Genomic DNA, 21,263 nt, shown 5'->3' on the forward strand with positions numbered 1-21,263 from the left:
AATTGCGGAATAGTCTGTGTCGGTACGTGTGAGATCCACCTTTCCAAGTTTTTGGGGTTCATCTCATACTTCTGAAGATTTGAGGGTGCTGCCTGTTCCATACTCCTCTTCCTCATCCTCCCTTTAGGGTAGGAAAAAATTTAATCGGGCCTAGTCTGTGTTTGTACGTGTGAGATACACAGTTTTTTATCCTATTCCGCTATTCAATACACACCCTTTTGGTGTAAAAAACATTAAATTGCGGCATAGTTTGCATATTTGACTGTGAGATACACCCGTGCGATACTGTTGTTCTTTTGTTCCGCTATTCAATAAAGACCTTTCTAGGGCAAGATCTTAAATTTCAGAAATATGAGGAGAGCGTCAAATAGGGGCCGTGGCCTGGGTCGTGGTGGTGCTGCTGCTAGAGCTCCTGTTGCAAGGAGAGGACGTGGTCGATCTGTGCCAGCTACACGCACAAGTGGAACACCTTCCTCAAGTGTGAGTAGGCGACAGAACCTGCATCAGTATTTGGTAGGGCATCATACGCCCCTAGAAGTGATGAGGCCAGAACAAGTGGAGGCGATAGTAGATTGGTTTGCTGCTGACAGTGCCTCCAGTTCCTTCACATTGTCTCCCACCCAGTCTACTGCAGAAAGGTCACAGTTGGCACCTGCAGCCGATGTCCAACCGTCTTTCACCTCACCCCCTTGCAAATCAGGCAAGCAGTCTGAGCCCCAAGCCATACAGCAGTCTCTTCTTCTTTTTGATGACTCTGTCAGCAGGGTTTCCCAGGGCCATCCACCTAGCCCTGCCCCAGAAGTGGAAGAGATTGAGTGCAGCGATGCCCAACCACTTATTTCTCAAGATGAGTACATGCAAGGATCATCGCAGCACGTCTCCGATGATGACGAAACGCAGGTGCCAACTGCTGCGGCGTTCAGCATTGTGGAGACCGACAAGGAGGGCAGGGGTGAAGACTGGGTGGAAGATGATGTGGAGGACGATGAGGTCCTCGACCCCACATGGAATGAACGTCATGCAGGTGACCTGAGTAGTTTGAAGGATGAGGCGGTGGTCGCACAGAGCCACCAGCACAGCAGAAGAGGGAGCAGGGTGCAGAAGCGGAGCGGCCGTGCCCTAGACACTACGCCCGCTACTGCCCAACGCAGCAAGGGAACGAGCGCACCAAAGTCAGCTCAAAGGAGTTCTCTAGCGTGGAAGTTCTTTAGAAAATGTGCTGATGACAGGACACGAGTGGTTTGCACCCTGTGCAATCAGAGCTTGAAGCGAGGCATAAACCTTCTCAACCTGAGCACAACCTGCATGATCAGGCATCTAAGTGCAAAGCACGAGCTGCAGTGGAGTACACACCTTCAAAACCAAGAAACGTCTCTGGCTCATCCTGCTTCCTCTTCTGCTGCAGTCTCGGCCGCTCCAGCCACATCTGTAGTGATACCGGCACCTGCCACCCCGCAAACAGACGATCTGTCAGTAACACCACCACCTGGGTCACCAACAACCATCTCCACAATGTCCCGTGGAAGCGTTCAGCTTTCCATCTCCCAAACACTTGAGAGGAAGAGGAAGTACCCCCCTACCCACCCGCGATCCCTGGCCCTGAATGCCAGCATTTCAAAATTATTGGCCTTTGAAATGCTGTCATTCCGTCTGGTGGAGACGCACAGTTTTAAAAACCTTATGTCGGTGGCTGTCCCACAGTACGTCGTGCCCAGCCGCCACTACTTTTCCAGGCAAGCCATCCCTTCCCTGCACAACCAAGTGGGGGAAAAAATCAGGTGTGCACTGCGCAACGCCATCTGTGCCAAGGTCCACCTAACTACCGATACGTGGACCAGTAAGCACGGTCAGGGGCGTTATATCTCCCTAACGGCACACTGGGTAAATGCAGTGGCGGATGGGCCTGAGGCGGATAGCAATTTGGCGCATGTCCTTCCACCACCGAGGATTGCAGGGCGCTTCAGTTTGCCTCCTGTTCCTAACTCCTCCTACTCTGCTTCCTCATCCTCTAGCGCCTCCTCATCCGGACAGCGTAACACCTTCACCACCAACTTCAGCACGGCCAGGGGTAAACGACAGCAGGCAGTTTTACAACTTGCCTGTTTGGGGGACAAACCGCACACCGCGCAGGAGTTGTGGAGGAGCATGGAACAGCAGACAAATGAGTGGTTGCTGCCAGCGAGCCTCAAGCCCGGCCTGGTGGTGTGCGATAACGGGAGAAATCTCATAGCAGCTCTGGGCCTAGCCGGTTTGACGCACATCCCTTGCCTGGCGCATGTGCTGAATTTGGTGGTGCAGAGGTTCCTTAAAAACTACCCCGATATGTCAGAGCTGCTGCAGAAAGTGCGGGCCGTTTGTGCTCACTTTCGGCGTTCTCACCCTGCTGCTGCTCGCCTGGCAGCGCTGCAGCGTAACTTCGGCCTTCCCGCTCACCGCCTCATATGTGACGTGCCCACAAGGTGGAACTCCACCTTGCACATGCTGGAAAGACTGTGCGAGCAGCAGCAGGCCATAGTGGAGTTTCAGCTGCAGCACGCACGCGTGAGTCGCTCTGCGGAACAGCACCACTTCACCACCAATAACTGGGCCTCCATGCGAGACCTGTGTGCCTTGTTGCGCTGTTTTGAGTACTCCACCAACATGGCCAGTGGCAATGACGCCGTTCTCAGCTTAACTATCCCACTTCTATGCCTCCTTGAAAAAACAATTCGGGCGATGATGGAAGAGGATGTGGCACAGGAGGAGGAGGAGGATGAAGAGGTAACATTTCCAAGGCTTTCAGGGCAGTCTTTCGCAAGGGGCTCCGAGGGTGGGTTCCTGCACACACAAACGCCAGGGACACAATTGTCCAGCAGGGGCACAGTTCTGGAGGATGAGGAGGAGGAGGAGCTGGAGGAGGAGATGGAACCATGTTCACAGCAGGGTGGCACCCAGGCCAGCTCATGGCCATCACTGGTGCGTGGCTGGGGGGATACAGAGGACACGGACGATACACCTCCCACAGAGGACAGCCTTTCGTCGCCTCTGGGCAGCCTGGCACACATGAGCGATTACATGCTGCAGTGTCTCCACAACGACCGCCGAGTTGCCCACATTCTAACTTGTGCTGATTACTGGGTGGCCACGCTGCTGGATCCCCGTTACAAGGACAACGTACCGTCCTTAATTCACTCACTGGAGCGCGATCGCAAGATGCGCGAGTACAAGCGCACGCTGGTAGACGCGATGCTGCTGGCATTCCCATCTGACAGCGGGGCCACAGTGGAAGCACAAGGCAGAGGAGGAGGAGGAGGAGGTCGCCAACTCAACCAGGGCACCGCCAGCACCTCAGAAGGCAGGGTTAGCATGGCCGAAATGTGGAAAAGCTTTGTCAGCACGCCACAACAAACAGCAGCACCAGCAGCTCAGATGGAACGTCTTAGCAGGAGGCAGCATTTTACCAACATGGTGGAGCAGTATGTGTGCACACGCCTACATGTAGTGAATGAGGGGTCTGCCCCCTTCAACTTCTGGGTCTCCAAATTGGGCACATGGCCTGAGCTTGCCCTTTACGCCTTGGAGGTGCTGGCGTGCCCTGCAGCCAGTGTATTATCTGAACGGGTATTTAGCACGGCTGGGGGTGTTATAACAGACAAGCGCAGCCGCCTGTCCAGAGACAATGTGGACAAGCTCACGTTCATTAAAATGAACCAGGCATGGATCCCACGGGACTTTTCCGTACCTTGTGCAGAATAGCAATGGATACCGACCTTACCCAGCCATTGTTCCATTTTTGCTCTTTCTCACTCTTTTGGGGTGTACCCTCATTTAAAATTTGTGAAAAGAAGCAGTGTTGGCTACCTCGTCCTCCTCCTCAGGGCCAGATTAACGTAGGGGCTATTGGAGCTGCAGCTCCATGCAGGCCCCTACCTTTTATATAGGCCCCGGGTTGGCCATATTCACTGTGACCGCTCTTCTGTCACTTGTAAACACAGAAGTCTGGCTTCTATGCTCGCTTCCCCAGGCAGCACCCTCAGAACCTCCCCACACAGCGCGAAGGCCTGACAAGGAGGGACAGTTGCCGATGCATGGATGTGTTTATGGGCTTCAGAGACAGCATCCCATGTTGAATTAGGCATGAATGGCTGCACCCTTCCTCCTCTGGGTGCATGCCAAGGCACGGCCCTTAAGGCCCTTCAAAATCCTCAGCACCAAGACCATGATGCTCTTAATCCGGCCCTGGTCCTCCTCCACCGCCGCTTCCACCTACACCGCCCATAGGTGTGCGCAGCCTATTGCATTAGGGTGTGCACCCCAAAGTTGAAATACACATGCATGTGTTTGCCTACATGTACATGGCCCCGATACATTACTCTCCCTGCTGGCAAAGAGAAATAGAGCAGAGCAGGTGCGAGGGAGATCTTTCCCATCTCCTCACTGGCAAACAGAGCGATAATGCTATGTGCCCTAGGTGATTAGGGTGTGCCCAGGTACACCAAGCACACCCTGTGCGCACGCCTATGACACCGCCACATCCACCACCACCTCAACCTCCCTCCTACTCCATATGGGCCTCGTCCTTCAGAGATGAAGAACATTGTTTTATTTTTCTGTTTTTTTTTGGTTGTTTTAAGTTATTTCCCTATCCACATTTGTTTGCAGAGCACTTGCCATGCTCTTAACTACGTTTTGCTGCCATTTGCAGCACTCTAGCCCTTTCCATTGGTGTTTTAGAGCCATTTTAGTGCCTTAAAGTTCGGGTCCCCATTGACTTCAATGGGGTTCGGTGTCCGGGAAAAGTTCGGTAAAAGTCCGGGACACGGACCCGGACTTTTTTTTAAAGTTCGGCCGAACCCGTCGAACACGGACATCTAGGTGTCCGCTCAACCCTAATTACCACCAAAAGAAAGCTCTATCTGTGTGAACAAAAAAAAAAAATTTCATATGGCTATAGTGTAGCATGACCGCACATTTGTCATTCAAAATGTAACTGCACTGAAAGGTGAAAATTGGCTTGGGCAGGAAGGGCGTGAAAGGTCCCGGTATTGAAATGGATAACGAAAACTTACAAAAAAAAAAAAAAATAGTTTTCTAAATAAAGTTTCTATCTATCTATCTATATCTATCTATCTATCTATCTATCTATCTATCTATCTATCTATCTATCTATCTATCTATCTATCTATCTATCTATCTATCTATCTATCTATCTCCTTTTTAATCCTTAGTGAACCATAATCAGCCCTAATCCACCCCTTCTCCCATTTAGCTATTCTTAATATATATTTTTTTTCTAATGGAATTTTACCATTAACTTTTTTTTTAATTGAATTTGATTTTTTAAAATTTATTTTTAATGTTGTATACAAAAAAATGCACAAAATTGGTAAGAAAAAAATAGACTACTGTTCCTTTTTTAAGAAAAATTAGAAATTTGATTGGCATATGGTATGATCAGTCTGTTGTGACTCCATATTGATTTGTGTCTCTTGGTTTCAGGTGGGCCCTGCACAGACACAGTTCATGTCTCTTTAACCACGCCGACCAAAAGATCCTGCGACACAGGTAAGAGGCGAAGCCGGTTCCTTTTGTTTGATCTAATTTATAGTTAAAGTGATTTTAAAGGCAGTGGATGCATTCTATGCATTAAGATAAAAAGCCTTCTGTGTGTAGCGCCCCCCCAATACTTACCCCATCTAGATCCGGCAATGTTGTAGGAGTCACTCGGCTGTTTGAGACTCTTCCTCCTTATTGGAGACAGCAGCGGGCATCCATTAGTTTGCGCTGCTGTCAGTCAAATTCAGTGAGCTAATGAGGAGAGAGAGGAGGTGGTGTCAAATCGCACCTCCGTGTCTAAATTGACACACAGAGCTGCAGCTCGGCTGGGGTGCCCCCATAGCAAGCTGCTTACTGTGGGGGCACTCAGAAGGAGGGAGGGGCCAGGAGCGCCAAGGAGGGACCCGAGAAGAGGAGGATCCAGGCTGCTCTGTGCAAAGCCAACTGCACAGAAGAGGCAAGTATAACATGTTTGTTATTTTTACCCAAAAAAAAGACGAGAATTTACAATCTCTTTAAAGTGGTTAAAAATCCTTCCATATACCCAGTGACTGGCCTCAGGTGATATCGAGATGAAACAAATCCTCCTGCGTTAGTTGTACCTGTTTATCTGCAGTCTTCTCGTCTCTACCTCCGTTCAAAGTCCAGAATTTATACAGCTCGTCTGAACGATCAGAAAATAGGGGGCGGAGATCTGAAGTTACACTGCAGAGCTCAGTAAGGAGAGCTCTAAAAGCTGATGGCAGGGAAAAGACACCCCCCCCCCCCTTTGCACAGCATACAGGAACAGAGCTGAGGCTGTCAATCACAGACTGTGTGCTGGGGATCCCTCCCCTGTCACCTTTGTGTTCTTGATGTCAGAAGTGACTCATGCTGATAGCAGAGGAAGGAGGCAGCAGACAGAAATGACACCTAGTGCTCTAGATGGCGACAAGTACACACCATAGAGGGGTATGCTTTGTTCATATTTCATGTCTGAGGTTTACAACTATTTTAACTACTTAAAGTGGTTGTATCCCAAAAAAAAACCCTGCAGGACAATGGCATAATGTGATCGCATACTAGCACATTATGACATACCCTAGAACGAAGCCCCGATACGGTCGCCCGGACACCGCTGAGGCAGCTGACATTTACCTTTGGCGTCTCTTCCGGGTTCGGCGGCTCCGGCGCTGTGAGTGGCCGGAGCCGTGATAACGTAATTTCCGGCAAGGAGCTCTGAAGTTCAGGCAAGATACGCCGGACCTTCAGAGCGCATGCGCTGCTGGTGTCAGGGTGAATTTCTCCTGAACCGTGCAGGATTAGGAGATATTAATTTTTACCTACAGGTAAGTCTTATTATACCTGTAGAAAAAAGTTAAAAAGCGGAGTATACTACCGCTTTAACCACTTGCTGACCGCCAGCAGCACATATACTGCGGCAAGTCGGCTCTGCCCCACGAAACAACGTAACTGTATGTCATTTCGCGGGACCACTAGTGGGGGTGCACGCACGCGCCGATCGGCACCCACAATCGCTCCTCGTAGAGACAGAATAGCAGTCTGCCGTTGTAAACACGGCAGACCGCTGTTCTGGCAATAATGAACACAGGGATCCTCTTATTTAGGAACACAGGTCTCTGTGTTTATTCAGCATGCCCATCCCCCTCACAGTTAGAAGGCACCCCCTAGAGACACATGTGACACTTTGATTGCCCCTGGTGTTAACTCCTTCCCTGCCAGTGTTATTATTACAGTAACAGTGCATGTTTTTAGCACTGATTACTGTAGTAAGGATTGGGAGAAAGTGCTGTGGTCAGATGAGACCAGAATTGCAGGGGATCAAATAATTATTTTCCCCACTGTATTACCTTGTAAAAAAGCATAGACCTTGTGATATACTCTCTAGTTTCTATAACCTGGCAATGTTCTCTGTTATATGTTTATATATCAGTTCATTACTCCATGTTCTGGTAATCTTGCACGACACCAATGTTGTGTACTCATATGTTTACTCCTAGTTCTCCATGTTTATTCTGTTAAAACCAATAATTACATTGAACTAAAAAAAGCATGGACATCATTACTATGCTGTACATAACCTGTACAGAGAACAGAGCTTTGGGAGGGACCCAGCAAGCCTCACCCACTACAAGCCATGTGGGGGGGAGCTGAGGACTAGAATGTGGAGGGAGCTGAGGACTGGAGTGTGGGGGGAGCTGAGGTCTAGAATGTGGGGGGAGCTGAGGTCTGGAGTGTGGGGGGAGCTGAGGTCTGGAGTGTGGGGGGAGCTGAGGTCTGGAGTGTGGGGGGAGCTGAGGTCTGGAGTGTGGGGGGATCTGAGGTCTGGAGTGTGGGGGGATCTGAGGTCTGGAGTGTGGGGGGATCTGAGGTCTGGAGTGTGGGGGGATCTGAGGTCTGGAGTGTGGGGGGATCTGAGGTCTGGAGTGTGGGGGGATCTGAGGTCTGGAGTGTGGGGGGATCTGAGGTCTGGAGTGTGAAGGGAGCTGAGGACTGGACTGTGGGGATAGCTGAGGTCTGGAGTGTGGAGGGAGCTGAGGTCTGGAGTGTGGAGGGAGCTGAGGTCTGGAGTGTGGTGGGAGCTGAGGTCTGGAGTGTGGTGGGAGCTGAGGTCTGGAGTGTGGTGGGAGCTGAGGTCTGGAGTGTGGTGGGAGCTGAGGTCTGGAGTGTGGTGGGAGCTGAGGTCTGGAGTGTGGTGGGAGCTGAGGTCTGGAGTGTGGTGGGAGCTGAGGTCTGGAGTGTGGTGGGAGCTGAGGTCTGGAGTGTGGTGGGAGCTGAGGTCTGGAGTGTGGTGGGAGCTGAGGTCTGGAGTGTGGTGGGAGCTGAGGTCTGGAGTGTGGTGGGAGCTGAGGTCTGGAGTGTGGTGGGAGCTGAGGTCTGGAGTGTGGTGGGAGCTGAGGTCTGGAGTGTGGTGGGAGCTGAGGTCTGGAGTGTGGTGGGAGCTGAGGTCTGGAGTGTGGTGGGAGCTGAGTTCTGGAGTGTGGTGGGAGCTGAGTTCTGGAGTGTGGTGGGAGCTGAGTTCTGGAGTGTGGTGGGAGCTGAGTTCTGGAGTGTGGTGGGAGCTGAGTTCTGGAGTGTGGTGGGAGCTGAGTTCTGGAGTGTGGTGGGAGCTGAGTTCTGGAGTGTGGTGGGAGCTGAGTTCTGGAGTGTGGTGGGAGCTGAGTTCTGGAGTGTGGGGGGAGCTGAGGTGTGGAGTGCGGGGGTAGCTGAGGTCTGGAGTGCGGGGGAAGCTGAGGTCTGGAGTGCGGGGGTAGCTGAGGTCTGGAGTGTGGTGGGAGCTGAGGTCTGGAGTGCGGGGGTAGCTGAGGTCTGGAGTGTGGTGGGAGCTGAGGTCTGGAGTGCGGGGGTAGCTGAGGTGTGGAGTGCGGGGGGAGCTGAGGTGTGGAGTGCGGGGGGAGCTGAGGTGTGGAGTGCGGGGGGAGCTGAGGTGTGGAGTGCGGGGGGAGCTGAGGTGTGGAGTGTGGGGGGAGCTGAGGTCTGAAGTGTGGGGATAGCTGAGGTCTGGAGTGTGAAGGGAGCTGAGGACTGGACTGTGGGGATAGCTGAGGTCTGGAGTGTGGAGGGAGCTGAGGTGTGGAGTGCGGGGGGAGCTGAGGTCTGGAGTGTGGTGGGAGCTGAGGTCTGGAGTGTGGTGGGAGCTGAGGTCTGGAGTGTGGTGGGAGCTGAGGTCTGGAGTGTGGTGGGAGCTGAGGTCTGGAGTGTGGTGGGAGCTGAGTTCTGGAGTGTGGTGGGAGCTGAGTTCTGGAGTGTGGTGGGAGCTGAGTTCTGGAGTGTGGTGGGAGCTGAGTTCTGGAGTGTGGTGGGAGCTGAGGTCTGGAGTGTGGAGGGAGCTGAGGTCTGGAGTGCGGGGGGAGCTGAGGTCTGGAGTGTGGTGGGAGCTGAGGTCTGGAGTGTGGGGGCGAGCTGAGGTCTGGAGTGTGGGGGCGAGCTGAGGTCTGGAGTGTGGGGGCGAGCTGAGGTCGGGAGTGTGGTGGGGAGCTGAGGACTGGAATGTGTGGGGGGAGCTGAGGACTGGACTGTGGGGGAATGGTGTAAATGGGGACAGAGGACATTACTGTTAATGGGGGTTGATGTCAAGGAAGTGTGAGAACACTTGATGTGAAGGGGGAGGGGACTGTGATGTGGAGTGGGGACTGAAGATGCTGATGTAAGAATAGGTTAAGATCTGTGCATGTGCATTAGGTGCACACGTCATGGGCTGCACTACCCACAAGAAACACAGAAGTCCTTTACCTTTTTTTAAAAAAATTGTGCCGCGCCAAACTACATGGTGCTGCAGCAACATGCCGTTTGGCCCACTTGAAAATGCGCAATTGTACCAACATGATATTCGGACCTCTGCTAGAAGAAAATTTTATTGACCGGACCATGGTGAATTGTAATTCAATACCCCTGTTCTAGATATAGAGTGCCCTCTTGTCCTCTGTGATGACCTCAAAGTGAATAACTCAACACCAAATTCACTATATGGACCCCTTATGCATTTATACATGTTGAGCTTATCCCCCCTTAATCTCCTCTTTTCAAGAGAGAATAAATTCCGTTCCTCTAATCTCTCCTCATAGCTGAGCTCCTCCATGCTCCTTATCAGTTTGGTTGCCCTTCTCTGCCCTTTCTCCAGTTCCCGATATCCTTTTTGAGAACTGGAGCCCAAAACTGAACTGCATATTCCAGATGAGGTCTTACTAATGATTTGTACAGGGGCAAAATTATATCTCTCTCTCTGGAGTCCATGTCTCTGTTAATACAAGAAAGGACTTTGCTTGCTTTGGAAACTGCAGCTTGGCATTGCATGCTATTATTAAGCTTATGATCTACCGGAACACCCAGATCCTTCTCCACTATGGATTCCCCCAGTTCTACTCCCCCTAGTATGTATGATCCATTTATATTCTTACCCCCCAAGTGCATAACTTTACATTTATCAACATTAAACCTCATTTGCCACACAGTTGCCCAATGAAACTGCCCAATGAAACAGTGCATTGAGGTCAGCTTGTAAGTTGGAGACATCCTGTAAGGAAGTTATTCCGCTGCAAAGCTTGGTGGTCATCTGCAAAGACTGAAATCCCAGACCCGATATCATTTATAAAGATATTAAAAAGTAAGAGTCCCAACACTGAACCTTGGGGTACACCACTGATAACCTTACACCATTCAGAGTACGAATCATTAACCGCTACTCTCTGAATTCTATCTTTTAGCCAATTTTCTATCCATTTAAAAACCGATCTTTTTTTCTAAGCCAGTAGACTTTACCTTACACATTAGCCGTGTGTGGGAAACTGTGTCACACGCTTTTGAAAAATCCAATTATACCACGTCCACAGCCACCCCTTTGTCCATGTATACCACATTCACAGCCACCCCTCTGTCCAAGTATACAATGTCCACAGCCACCCCTCTGTCCAAGTATACTACGTCTACAGCCACCCCTCTGTCCAAGTATACCACATCCACAGCCACCCCTCTGTCCAAGTATACCACGTCCACAGCCACCCCTCTGTCCAAGTATACCACATCCACAGCCACCCCTCTGTCCAAGTATACCACGTCTACAGCCACCCCTCTGTCCAAGTATACCACGTCCACAGCCACCCCTCTGTCCAAGTATACTACGTCTACAGCCACCCCTCTGTCCAAGTATACCACGTCCACAGCCACCCCTCTGTCCAAGTATACTACGTCTACAGCCACCCCTCTGTCCAAGTATACCACGTCCACAGCCACCCCTCTGTCCAAGTATACCACGTCCACAGCCACCCCTCTGTCCAAGTATACCACGTCCACAGCCACCCCTCTGTACAAGTATACCACATCTACAGTCACCCCTCTGTCCAAGTATACCACGTCCACAGCCACCTATCTGTCCAAGTATATCACTTCCACAGCCACCCCTCTGTCCAAGTATACCACGACCACAGCCACTCCTCTGTCCAAGTATACCATGTCCACAGCCACCCCTCTGTCCAAGTATACCATGCCCACAGCCACCCCTCTGTCCAAGTATACTACGTCCACAGCCACCCCTCTGTCCAAGTATACTACGTCCACAGCCACCCCTCTGTCCAAGTATACCACGTCCACAGCCACCCCTCTGTCCAAGTATACCACGTCCACAGCCACCCCTCTGTCCAAGTATACCACGTCCACAGCCACCCTTCTGTCCAAGAATACCACGTCCACAGCCACCCCTCTGTCCAAGCTTTTACTTACCTCCTCATAAAAAGAAATCAGGTTTGTTTGGCAACTTCTGTCTTTCATGAATCCATGCTATCTGTTTCTTAAAATATTTTTTTCCGGCAAGAACTCATCTATGTGGTCTTTTATTAAACTCTCCAGTATCTTCCCAACTATAGAAGTTACACTAACAGGTCTATAGTTACTCGGCAAAGACTTTGATCCCTTTTTAAATATGGACACCACATTGGCCCTACGCCAATCCAGCGGTACTATTCCAGTTCTTAACGAGTCCCTAAAAATTAGAAACAAAGGCTTTGAAATGACAGAGCTCAATTCTTTTAGGATGCGTGGGTGGATGCTATCTGGTCCAGGTGCTTTATCAACCTTTATTCTGTCTAAATATTTCTGGACCATATCACCTTTGAGCCTTTGCGGATCATTTGGGGCTGTGTCAATACCATCCTCATTATGGTCATGAGCTCCCCCATGCTCCTTTGTATACACAGAGCTGAAGAAAGTATTTAATAAATTTGCCTTCTCTTTTTCCCCAGTCACCCACTCCTGATTATTTTGTAAAGGGCCTACATGCTTAGACCTAAGCTTTTTACTATTAATATATTTGGGGTTTGTCCTATCTTTTGCAATCTGTCGTTCATTTTGAATTTTTGCGTCCTTGATTTCCTTTTTACATATTCTGTTATATTCTTTGTAACAATTAAACAATGATAGTGTTCCTTTATTTTAAATTTTTTTAAAAGCACTTTTCTTATTATTTATAGTTTTTTTTTTTAACTTTGGCTGTGAGCGGTTGCTATGTTATTGTATGCATGCGGCACACTGTGCACTGCACAAAACCTTCAATCTTGCTAGCACACATTTTCCCGGTTACAACAATAATACTACGAACAGAAAATTTGAGATGTTATTTACAGTCTTGAAGACCCCTGTTATAATCTCCTGTTTTAAACTCTGGTTTTTAACTCAGCACTTAGGCCCCTTTCACACGGGCGATCCGATCCGATCCGCCTGTCAGTTTTTCAGGCGGACCTTATCGGATGCTCCATGCATCCCTATGGGGCAGCGGGTGTCCGATCCGGTCTGTGAAATCCGGACGCATGGAAACCCTATTTTCCATCCATCTGGAGGATGGGTTCGGATAAGAACGGACAGGCGGTCCATTCTCATCCGATCTCCCCATAGAGGACAGCGGGGATCTCTCAGCTCTGTCTCTGCACACAGAGCGGAGACGGAGCTGTCATCCGCCTGCTCAGTGGGGTTCGGCGGATCGATCCCCCGCTGAGCAGAACGGACTCCGTCAGGTGGTGGTGCGCCCGTGTGAAAGGGGCCTTAGTCAAGTTCCACTTGGTCAGAGTTCTAGCAAGCAAAAAGGTGGCAAGCTCAAGAATGAGCAAGCTCAGAAATTAGTCCTACAGAAAGTTATATAAGATCTGAAGCACCTGTGAACAATTAACCAATCCCCTTACTTATTTTACCCGCTGTAGTTTTTTGTTACTGATTTTTATAGTAAACAATGCTCAGCTGGCTTTCTTCCGGAGCTGTGACCATAGATCCTATGGTGTCTCAGGCTGACACACCGCGCTCGATAGCCGTGTATTACTCATTCTCACTGTATTCCTTTCTTGATGTAAAGCTGAGTTTTACTGTCAGATGGTGATGCAAGGGGCTGGAAACGTTTCCAAAACACACCATTACACCATTACCCCTGATGTGATTTGAGGGTCTCCGAGGCAGAAACACCAACATTCCAGACTGCCACGCAAATTTGCGACTTTTCCCGGAGAAACCGGCTAATCTTGTTCTTTGACAGCGCCGACGGATCTGTAATTCAAAAAGACAAATGATGTGTGTTCACAGGAAATATTACCGCTGTGTAATGCTCAGGCTGCCGGTATTCCAAAGTCTGCTGATCCGCTCATTGCCATTGGTGGAAAGTTGTTGAGATCAGAAATGGAGGATATATATATAAAGGAAACAAGCGTTGTAACTTTTGATACCTTTGAGCCTGTTTTTGAGGGAAGGGGAACACAGGATCTTGTATATAAGATGGGAAGCCCCTTGTGTTGTAGGGTGACAACACTTTGGCCCTGTTTCCCAGTTCTATTTTAAATGAAATTTTAAGTCCAATAAAATTGTTAGGAGGTACATAGAGATGCAAGATCTCCCGCTGACCACCAATGTAAGGAGCATTCTTCCCACTGACCACCAATCTAAGGGGCATTCTTCCCGCTGACCACCACTGTAAGGGACATTCTTTCCACTGACCACCAATGTAAGGGACATTCTTCTCACTGACCACCAATGTAAGGAACATTCTTTCCACTGACCACCAATGTAAGGGACATTCTTCCCAATTTTGTTTATTAAAAGTCTTGCAATCAATAAGCATAAAATCAATATACATAAATAAATATATACATATTTACATGAAAAGGGGGGAAAAAAAATACATAGCAAATTCTGCTCTCAAATAAAGACTGCCTTTACAGCAAAAACAAAACTCACATCATGAAACACATCATTACCGAAAAAAATTATCTTAATAAGACTCACACCACCACACCAGACATCAAACCTGCGAGGTCAAGAAACAAAACCACTCCCATTATGCATGCAGCCCTTCTTCAAAAATGAAGATATTAACTAACAAAAGCTAAGGGCGTGAAAGAAATAGCATAGGAAAAAAGCTTTTCACCCAGAGATGGACAGTTCACCAAAAGCAGGTCTGATATTCCTCCACGCCCTTATCCAGACCGCTCGAGGCTCCCTGCCCTTCTCAAGACCCCGAATCTTCCCAACCTCACCCAGAATATAGTACACCACCACCTCGACAGGGAGGACTTTCTTCCGCAGGGTAATCTGGCACCGTGCATTCCACGTGAAGTAACGGACAACTATACTAACTAGAAAAAGTGTATCCAAATCAAAATCCCAGCGAGTCGGGAATGCCCCGTACACCCACTCCGCATAACTCATGCGATAGAGAAAGGGGATGCCTAGAGCCCTCCCCACCCTTTTATACACCTCTATGTTAAAGGGACACTGGAGCAAAAAGTGGTCCATAGACTCCACTTTACCAACACACTCCGCTCTAGGACAATCCCGATCATCCACAGGGCGATGCTTCAGGTTCCCTCTCACATAGAGCCTTCCATGGAAAGCGAGCCAGGCTTGATCCCTAAACTTCAAAGGGATTCTTCCTAAGTTAATTAAACGCAACCCCTCCCTCATTACGGGGCCTGGGCAATCCCTTAAGGTCAGCGACACACTGAAAGCAGAGCCCAAAATCCTCTTCTCCAGAAGCTTTCTGGGGAGGGACTTGATATCCCCCACTGTCACCTGCCACTGCCTAAGTATTTTCAGACACGGGGCAACATAAGCCGGAAGCTTGCCATGTCGGACTCTCAGACTTTTCACTGGCCCGCCATCTTCCCAGCATCGCAGAAAAGGCCTAAACCAAGATTGAAAAATACCCACCCATCCCGGCGGGGTCTCTGCTAACATATTACCAAGATTATACTTTAAAAAAAGCAGAGAAAAGAAAACTATAGGGTTGACCATTCCTAGACCACCCTCCCGCCTGGACAGGTAAGTTACATTGCGTTTGATCAGGTTCAGCCTATTTCCCCATAACAGTTGGAAAAAGCAGCTGTACACCCTTGCATAGAGAGATTCCGGCAAGATACAGACAAAGCTGACATATAAAAAGATTGGGATCAGGTAAGTTTTAATCAAGTCAACCCTTTCCCTCAAGGAAAGTTTCCATTTCTTCCAGCTTGCCACCTTGGCATTGGCATTCAACAACCTGCTTTCCCAATTTCGATGACCATAGTCACCAGGACCAAATTTCATGCCCAACACTTTAATTTCCTGCTGGGGCTCTGGGAAGGCATCCGGAAGTTCGAAGCTTTCACCCTCCTCACCCATCCAGAAAACTTCACTCTTTTCATGATTGATTTTAGAGCCAGAAGCCTCAGTGTACTGCTCTATCACAGAGACCACCTCCTGCGCCTCCTCCATCCCAGAGATAATAACAGACACATCATCGGCATAGGCCACGACCTTCAAAGGCGGCACACCAGCAATGCCCAAAGGCACCCCACACAACGATCCACTCTCTAACCTTCTTATGAAGGGGTCGATTGCGAATACATATAGCAGGGGGCTCAAAGGACACCCCTGGCGCACACCAGAGCCAACCTCAAAAGGCCGTCCAACCCAACCATTAACAAGTGGGAAGCTCTCAGCCCCTTTATATAATGTTTTCAGCCAATCAATAAACCTCCCCTGCAGGCCGTATCTATCAAGTAGCAAATACAGGTACTCATGATTGACTCGATCAAAAGCCTTCGCCTGATCCAATGCCAGCAAGTACTTTCTCCATCCAGCAGCCCTGCATCGCTCCAAAGCCTCCCGGACAGCTAAAATTGCTGAAAAGGTACTTCTGCCCTGGACCGAGCAGTGCTGATGATTGGACAACAAATCGCCTGCTACTGACGACAAGCGCCAAAAAAGAATCTTCGCCAAGATCTTTCTATCAACATTGAGAAGACTGATGGGGCGCCAGTTCTCAATTATTGAGGGGTCTTTACCTTTTGACAGAAGAATCACAGCGGATTGCCTCATGGAGGGAGGGAGAGAACCCTCATCTAAACAGCTGTTATAAACCTCCGTTAAAAAGGGAGCCAGAATGGACTTAAAACACTTGTAAAATTCAGCTGTCAACCCATCTGGCCCAGGCGACTTTTTGGTAGCCAGCTTCTCTATAGCACGAACTACCTCATCCGCTGAAATTGGTTCTGTCAAATCCATCAAAGGCAATGTATCATTTCCCAATCCTGGAGTAGAATCCAGAAAGCTTTCCATCCTATCCCGACTAAGGTCCTTTCTTCCCAGAAGGTCTGCGTAATATGACCTGAAGATCTCCAGGATCCCTGATCTGGACTTCACCAGGGAACCCGTACTATCCCTCAGACCTATGACCGTCTTAACTGCTATGCCTTGCTTACAGTTCTGGTAAGGATCAGGCGAGTGATATTTCCCATAATCTCTCTCCAGAACCAAGGAGGCATGCCGGTCGTATTGACACTTCCTAAGAAGAAGCTTTACCTCCGAGATCTCCCCTGTGTGTAGTAACTCACAAGACATAAAAAACCAAAGGGTGAACAGGTGCTGCTGACATATGAATGAATGGTGACCGACCAACAGAGACAGTATCCACCTCTAAAAATATGTAAGCATACAATGATAAATGCAAAAGATGGTACATGTATAATATGACAGTACTACACTAATTGTGCAGTGTAAGATGCCATATATGCATTGTAGGTGATATCCTAAAAATAATAATAGTTTAATATATCCATCAACACATCTATATCAAGTGTTAGATACGTTAAGCAGCTCTAAGAAGACCTCTCAAGAAACAAGTAACATATGTGAAACCAGAGCGCTAAAAACCTCCAACACAGGGGATGGGTATGATGAGTCAATTAAAAAAGCAAGGAGAAGGGGGAGGGGGGGGAGGGGGAGGGAAAGGGACAAAAGCAAAACACTAAATAAAGCTGATGGAATAAATTTACTGTATTGTATGGGATCGACGTGTAGTCAGAAAGGAGTTCTTAGAGCTGCTTAACGTATCTAACACTTGATATAGATGTGTTGATGGATATATTAAACTATTATTATTTTTAGGATATCACCTACAATGCATATATGGCATCTTACACTGCACAATTAGTGTAGTACTGTCATATTATACATGTACCATCTTTTGCATTTATCATTGTATGCTTACATATTTTTAGAGGTGGATACTGTCTCTGTTGGTCGGTCACCATTCATTCATATGTCAGCAGCACCTGTTCACCCTTTGGTTTTTTATGTCTTGTGAGTTACTACACACATTGCTTCTTATGTATTATTAAACTGTCTACACTTAGAGCGCTTCTCCTTTTTGTTTTTTTTGCTCTAACAGAATCTCCTCTTGGTCTGTGGAAGAGCGGCTCAGTGTTTATGGACTACTCCTTTCTGACTACACGTCGATCCCATACAATACAGTAAATTTATTCCATCAGCTTTATTTAGTGTTTTGCTTTTGTCCCTTTCCCTCCCCCTCCCCCCCCTCCCCCTTCTCCTTGCTTTTTTAATTGACTCATCATACCCATCCCCTGTGTTGGAGGTTTTTAGCGCTCTGGTTTCACATATGTTCCGAGATCTCCCCTGGATCTCCTCCATACGAGACAAGACGATCAAGCTTCCTCCGCAAATGCTGGTAGGCAATATACATACCAAGCTGCTTCTTCTTACTTATGGCCTTGAAAAGTCCAATCGCCCTTTGTTTCACAAGCTCCCACCACTCTGACTTACTGCTGCAAAAGTCCAGAATAGAAACCTGTGCCTGAAAAAAATCCTCAAAGGATTGTCTTACCTCTACATCTTCCAGGAGAGCCGAATTCAGTTTCCAGGTACCCCTTCCCCTGGGTGGAGTGTCCGAGGCATTCAGAGTCACAGACAGCATACAGTGGTCAGAGAACTCCACCGCCCTCAACTCAGGAGCCGAGAAAGCAGAGTTCTCCTTTAAAAAAAACCTATCTATCCTACTCTGACTATTCCCTCTCTGAAACGTGAATCCCGTGCTGCCAGGGCAGTGCTTAATGTGCACATCTACCAGGCCTGCTTGTCTAACCATATCTCTAAGAAAAACGCTATCATAACCCAGCCTGTCTATGGAGACCCTCCTGTCTTCAGGCCTAATTATGGTGTTAAAGTCACCTCCAAAGACAACCTGCTGGGATGTAAAAAGGAAGGGCTTGATCTTTGTGAAGAGGCATTTCCTGTCCCATTTTGACTGCGGTCCATAGATATTGATCAGGCGCAGGTCCTGCCCCCTAACAGAGACGTCTAAGACCATGCATCTCCCCATTTCTACCTCAATTATCCGCCGGCACGTTACCATATCGGTTTTAAAAAGAACCGCTACTCCGCTGCAAGGCTCAGCCGCAAGAGACCAAAAGGAGGGACCGCATCTCCACTCCCTTTTTGCTAGATGAACATCGGCCAAAGTATTGAGCCAGGTCTCTTGCAAAAATAAAATCTCAGCATCAAACTCACTGAGCAAAAATAAGGCAATATCACGAGCTCTTGCAGATTTCACGCTGGCGACATTAATGGTCGCCACCTTTATCAGAGCGGGCACTGCCATCAGGATGATTGGGGTAGTCGTTTCTTAACCTCCACCACACTCTCATCACCCGAAACAGCTCTCTTTACACTATGTGACTCCCCCTCATCCATAGATGATAAACAAATAGATAAATCCGACACCAACTCCTCCCCTGATAAAACCGAAAATGTGTTGCCAAGAGGAACCCCTCCTGGCTCTAACTGTAAGGAAGAAACGACCACTTTACTGGTCTTCCTCTTCTTCTTTTTCTTCCTCTTTGTCCTCTCCCACCCCTCCTCATCCGAATCCTCCACAACAGAGGGTGAGACATGGGACATGGACACCCCTCCCTCAACCCCATCGACCCCACCACCATCCAGCACCCCTGCACCCTCTTGGCCACGTTTGCGGTGTCGAGAGACAGGGACTGGAGGTGGAGTAGGCCGAGGGGGAAGATCCACTATACCCGCCCCCCCAGCAGCTTCCGCTAGTCTGGAGGATCTACGCACAGTAGATGTAGGAACAACCACAGGAGGGACAGACTCAGGGACCACATCACCAGGGGAAACAAAATCTGACACAACAGACACAGGAAGGACAGACTCAGGGACCACATCACCAGGGGAAACAGAATCTGACACAACAGACACAGGAAGGACAGACTCAGGGACCACCTCACTAGGGGAAACAGAATCTGACACAACAGACACAGGAGGGGCAGCAACAATTTCCTCTCTAACTTCAGCTGCTTCATCTTCTTTATCAAGCCTCTGCAGCTCAGTCTCCAATCCTGGCAAGTTATGCAGTGCCTCTGGGCACTGGCTATATGGATGACCCAGCTGCTGGCACAAATTGCACCGAATCTGGGTGCATTCTCTGGCCAAATGGCCTAAATCCTGGCACAGTGAGCACTTCTTGTGGGTGCAGGACGATGCAAAGTGGCCTTTATCACCACATTTATTGCACACCTTAGGCTGACCTTGGTAGAAAATGGTCAGCCTATCCCTACCCAGAAAGGCTGAGCAGGGAAGGTGCTGAACTACATCGCCCAGCACCCCCAATTTTAGTGACGCTGTCCAGGCCCCTGTCCATATCCCATGCTCATCAAGGACCTTCCGCAGTGGAGTGAGGACCTCGCCATATCGGCGTAGCCATACTAATAAATCAGCCTCTGGTATGGATTCGTTACGCACCAAAATGGTCACTGATTTTATCAGAGGCTGCCTTGAAATCACTTTTGGCACCAAACCACTCCACTGCTGAAGGCCCTTGCACCTCCTAAATCTCTCCCAGAAGAGATCCAAACTTTCAGGTTTTACAAACGACAAATCAAATTCATAACTCCCCACCGGGCAAATTAAAGCAAAAATATCACAGGCTTTAAACCCCATTTCCAAAATCAACTCAGCCACCCTCCCCCTTACTGGTGGAGTTCCATCCCCCACCCACCTCAACTGTACCACATTCCTCCTCCTATACCCACCAAACCTCCCTGAATTTTGACTAATAACAGAATTCCCACCACCCACCCTGGTGTGACTCCCCAAAGCTGAAGCATAGCTTCCCACATTCCTCCCAGCAGAAAATTCATCAGTTTTTTTTAAATTATCTGACACACACTTAGCAGATAACGATTGCACAGATTCGGGATTGATCTGTGCAATCGAATCTTTCCTCTGCTGAGCAGGAGGAGAAATGTCATTTTTATTTTTCCCAGCATTACTAACCCCTTCACCACCACCCACCACATTCATTGCTTTAACATTAATGTCATTTTTTATACTTGCTGGGATATTTATTATTGCTGTTGTCTTCACAGCAGAATCCATAGCTGCTGCTGCACTGGTAAGAACTCCAGCTGTCATCTTCTCTTCCACTAGGACAGGGTTTTCAGCTGTGGAAATAGCATTCTGTTTTAACACAGCAACAGGTGAAACATTGCAGGAGACTTCCATAGCTGCTTCACTTCCAACACTATGTTGATCCCCTCCCCCACCAGCACTCAGCTGGTCAATCAGCACTGGAAGACTGGGAGGCTCAGGTGAACATGAAGCAGGCTCTTTGGAGCTGGCAGCCATTTTGCTTGCCGTGGGACTACTGGTCTCAGCCAGACCAGCAAAATCCATGCCTGGGGTGTTTAATGCAGGTCCATCCACATTCATCTGATGGTCCGGGGATTCCACGGTCAGGGATTTTCCTTGCATGTCTGTCGGTTTCTCCACAGCGGTAACTCCAATAGGTAGCTGTATGCAGAGCTCCTTCTCACCTGGGACACCATCCACTACAGCAGATGGGGCAGACATGTTGGAAGGCAGCATGGTGTACTGGGATTTCTCCACCATTACTGGCTTTGCTGGCTTGT

General features: G+C 48.8%; 1 protein-coding gene and 1 long non-coding RNA gene across 2 annotated transcripts in view; one reads left to right on the top strand and one right to left on the bottom strand.

Moving 5' to 3' along the window:
- ZFAND3 (zinc finger AN1-type containing 3) overlaps positions 1 to 21,263 on the top strand; it is a 367,558-nt gene that overhangs the window by 259,969 nt on the left and 86,326 nt on the right. Inside the window, exon 4 of the mRNA XM_082249318.1 lies at positions 5,479 to 5,544. Within this exon, the coding sequence (XP_082105444.1) occupies positions 5,479 to 5,544 (66 nt within the window). The remainder of the gene's footprint in view (positions 1 to 5,478; positions 5,545 to 21,263) is intronic.
- LOC309549206 overlaps positions 1 to 21,263 on the bottom strand; it is a 386,600-nt gene that overhangs the window by 184,996 nt on the left and 180,341 nt on the right. The window lies entirely within an intron of this gene.

This window comes from Pelophylax lessonae (genome assembly GCF_965119305.1).
Source record: "Pelophylax lessonae genome assembly, chromosome: 3".
Taxonomy (NCBI): Eukaryota; Metazoa; Chordata; class Amphibia; order Anura; family Ranidae; genus Pelophylax; species Pelophylax lessonae.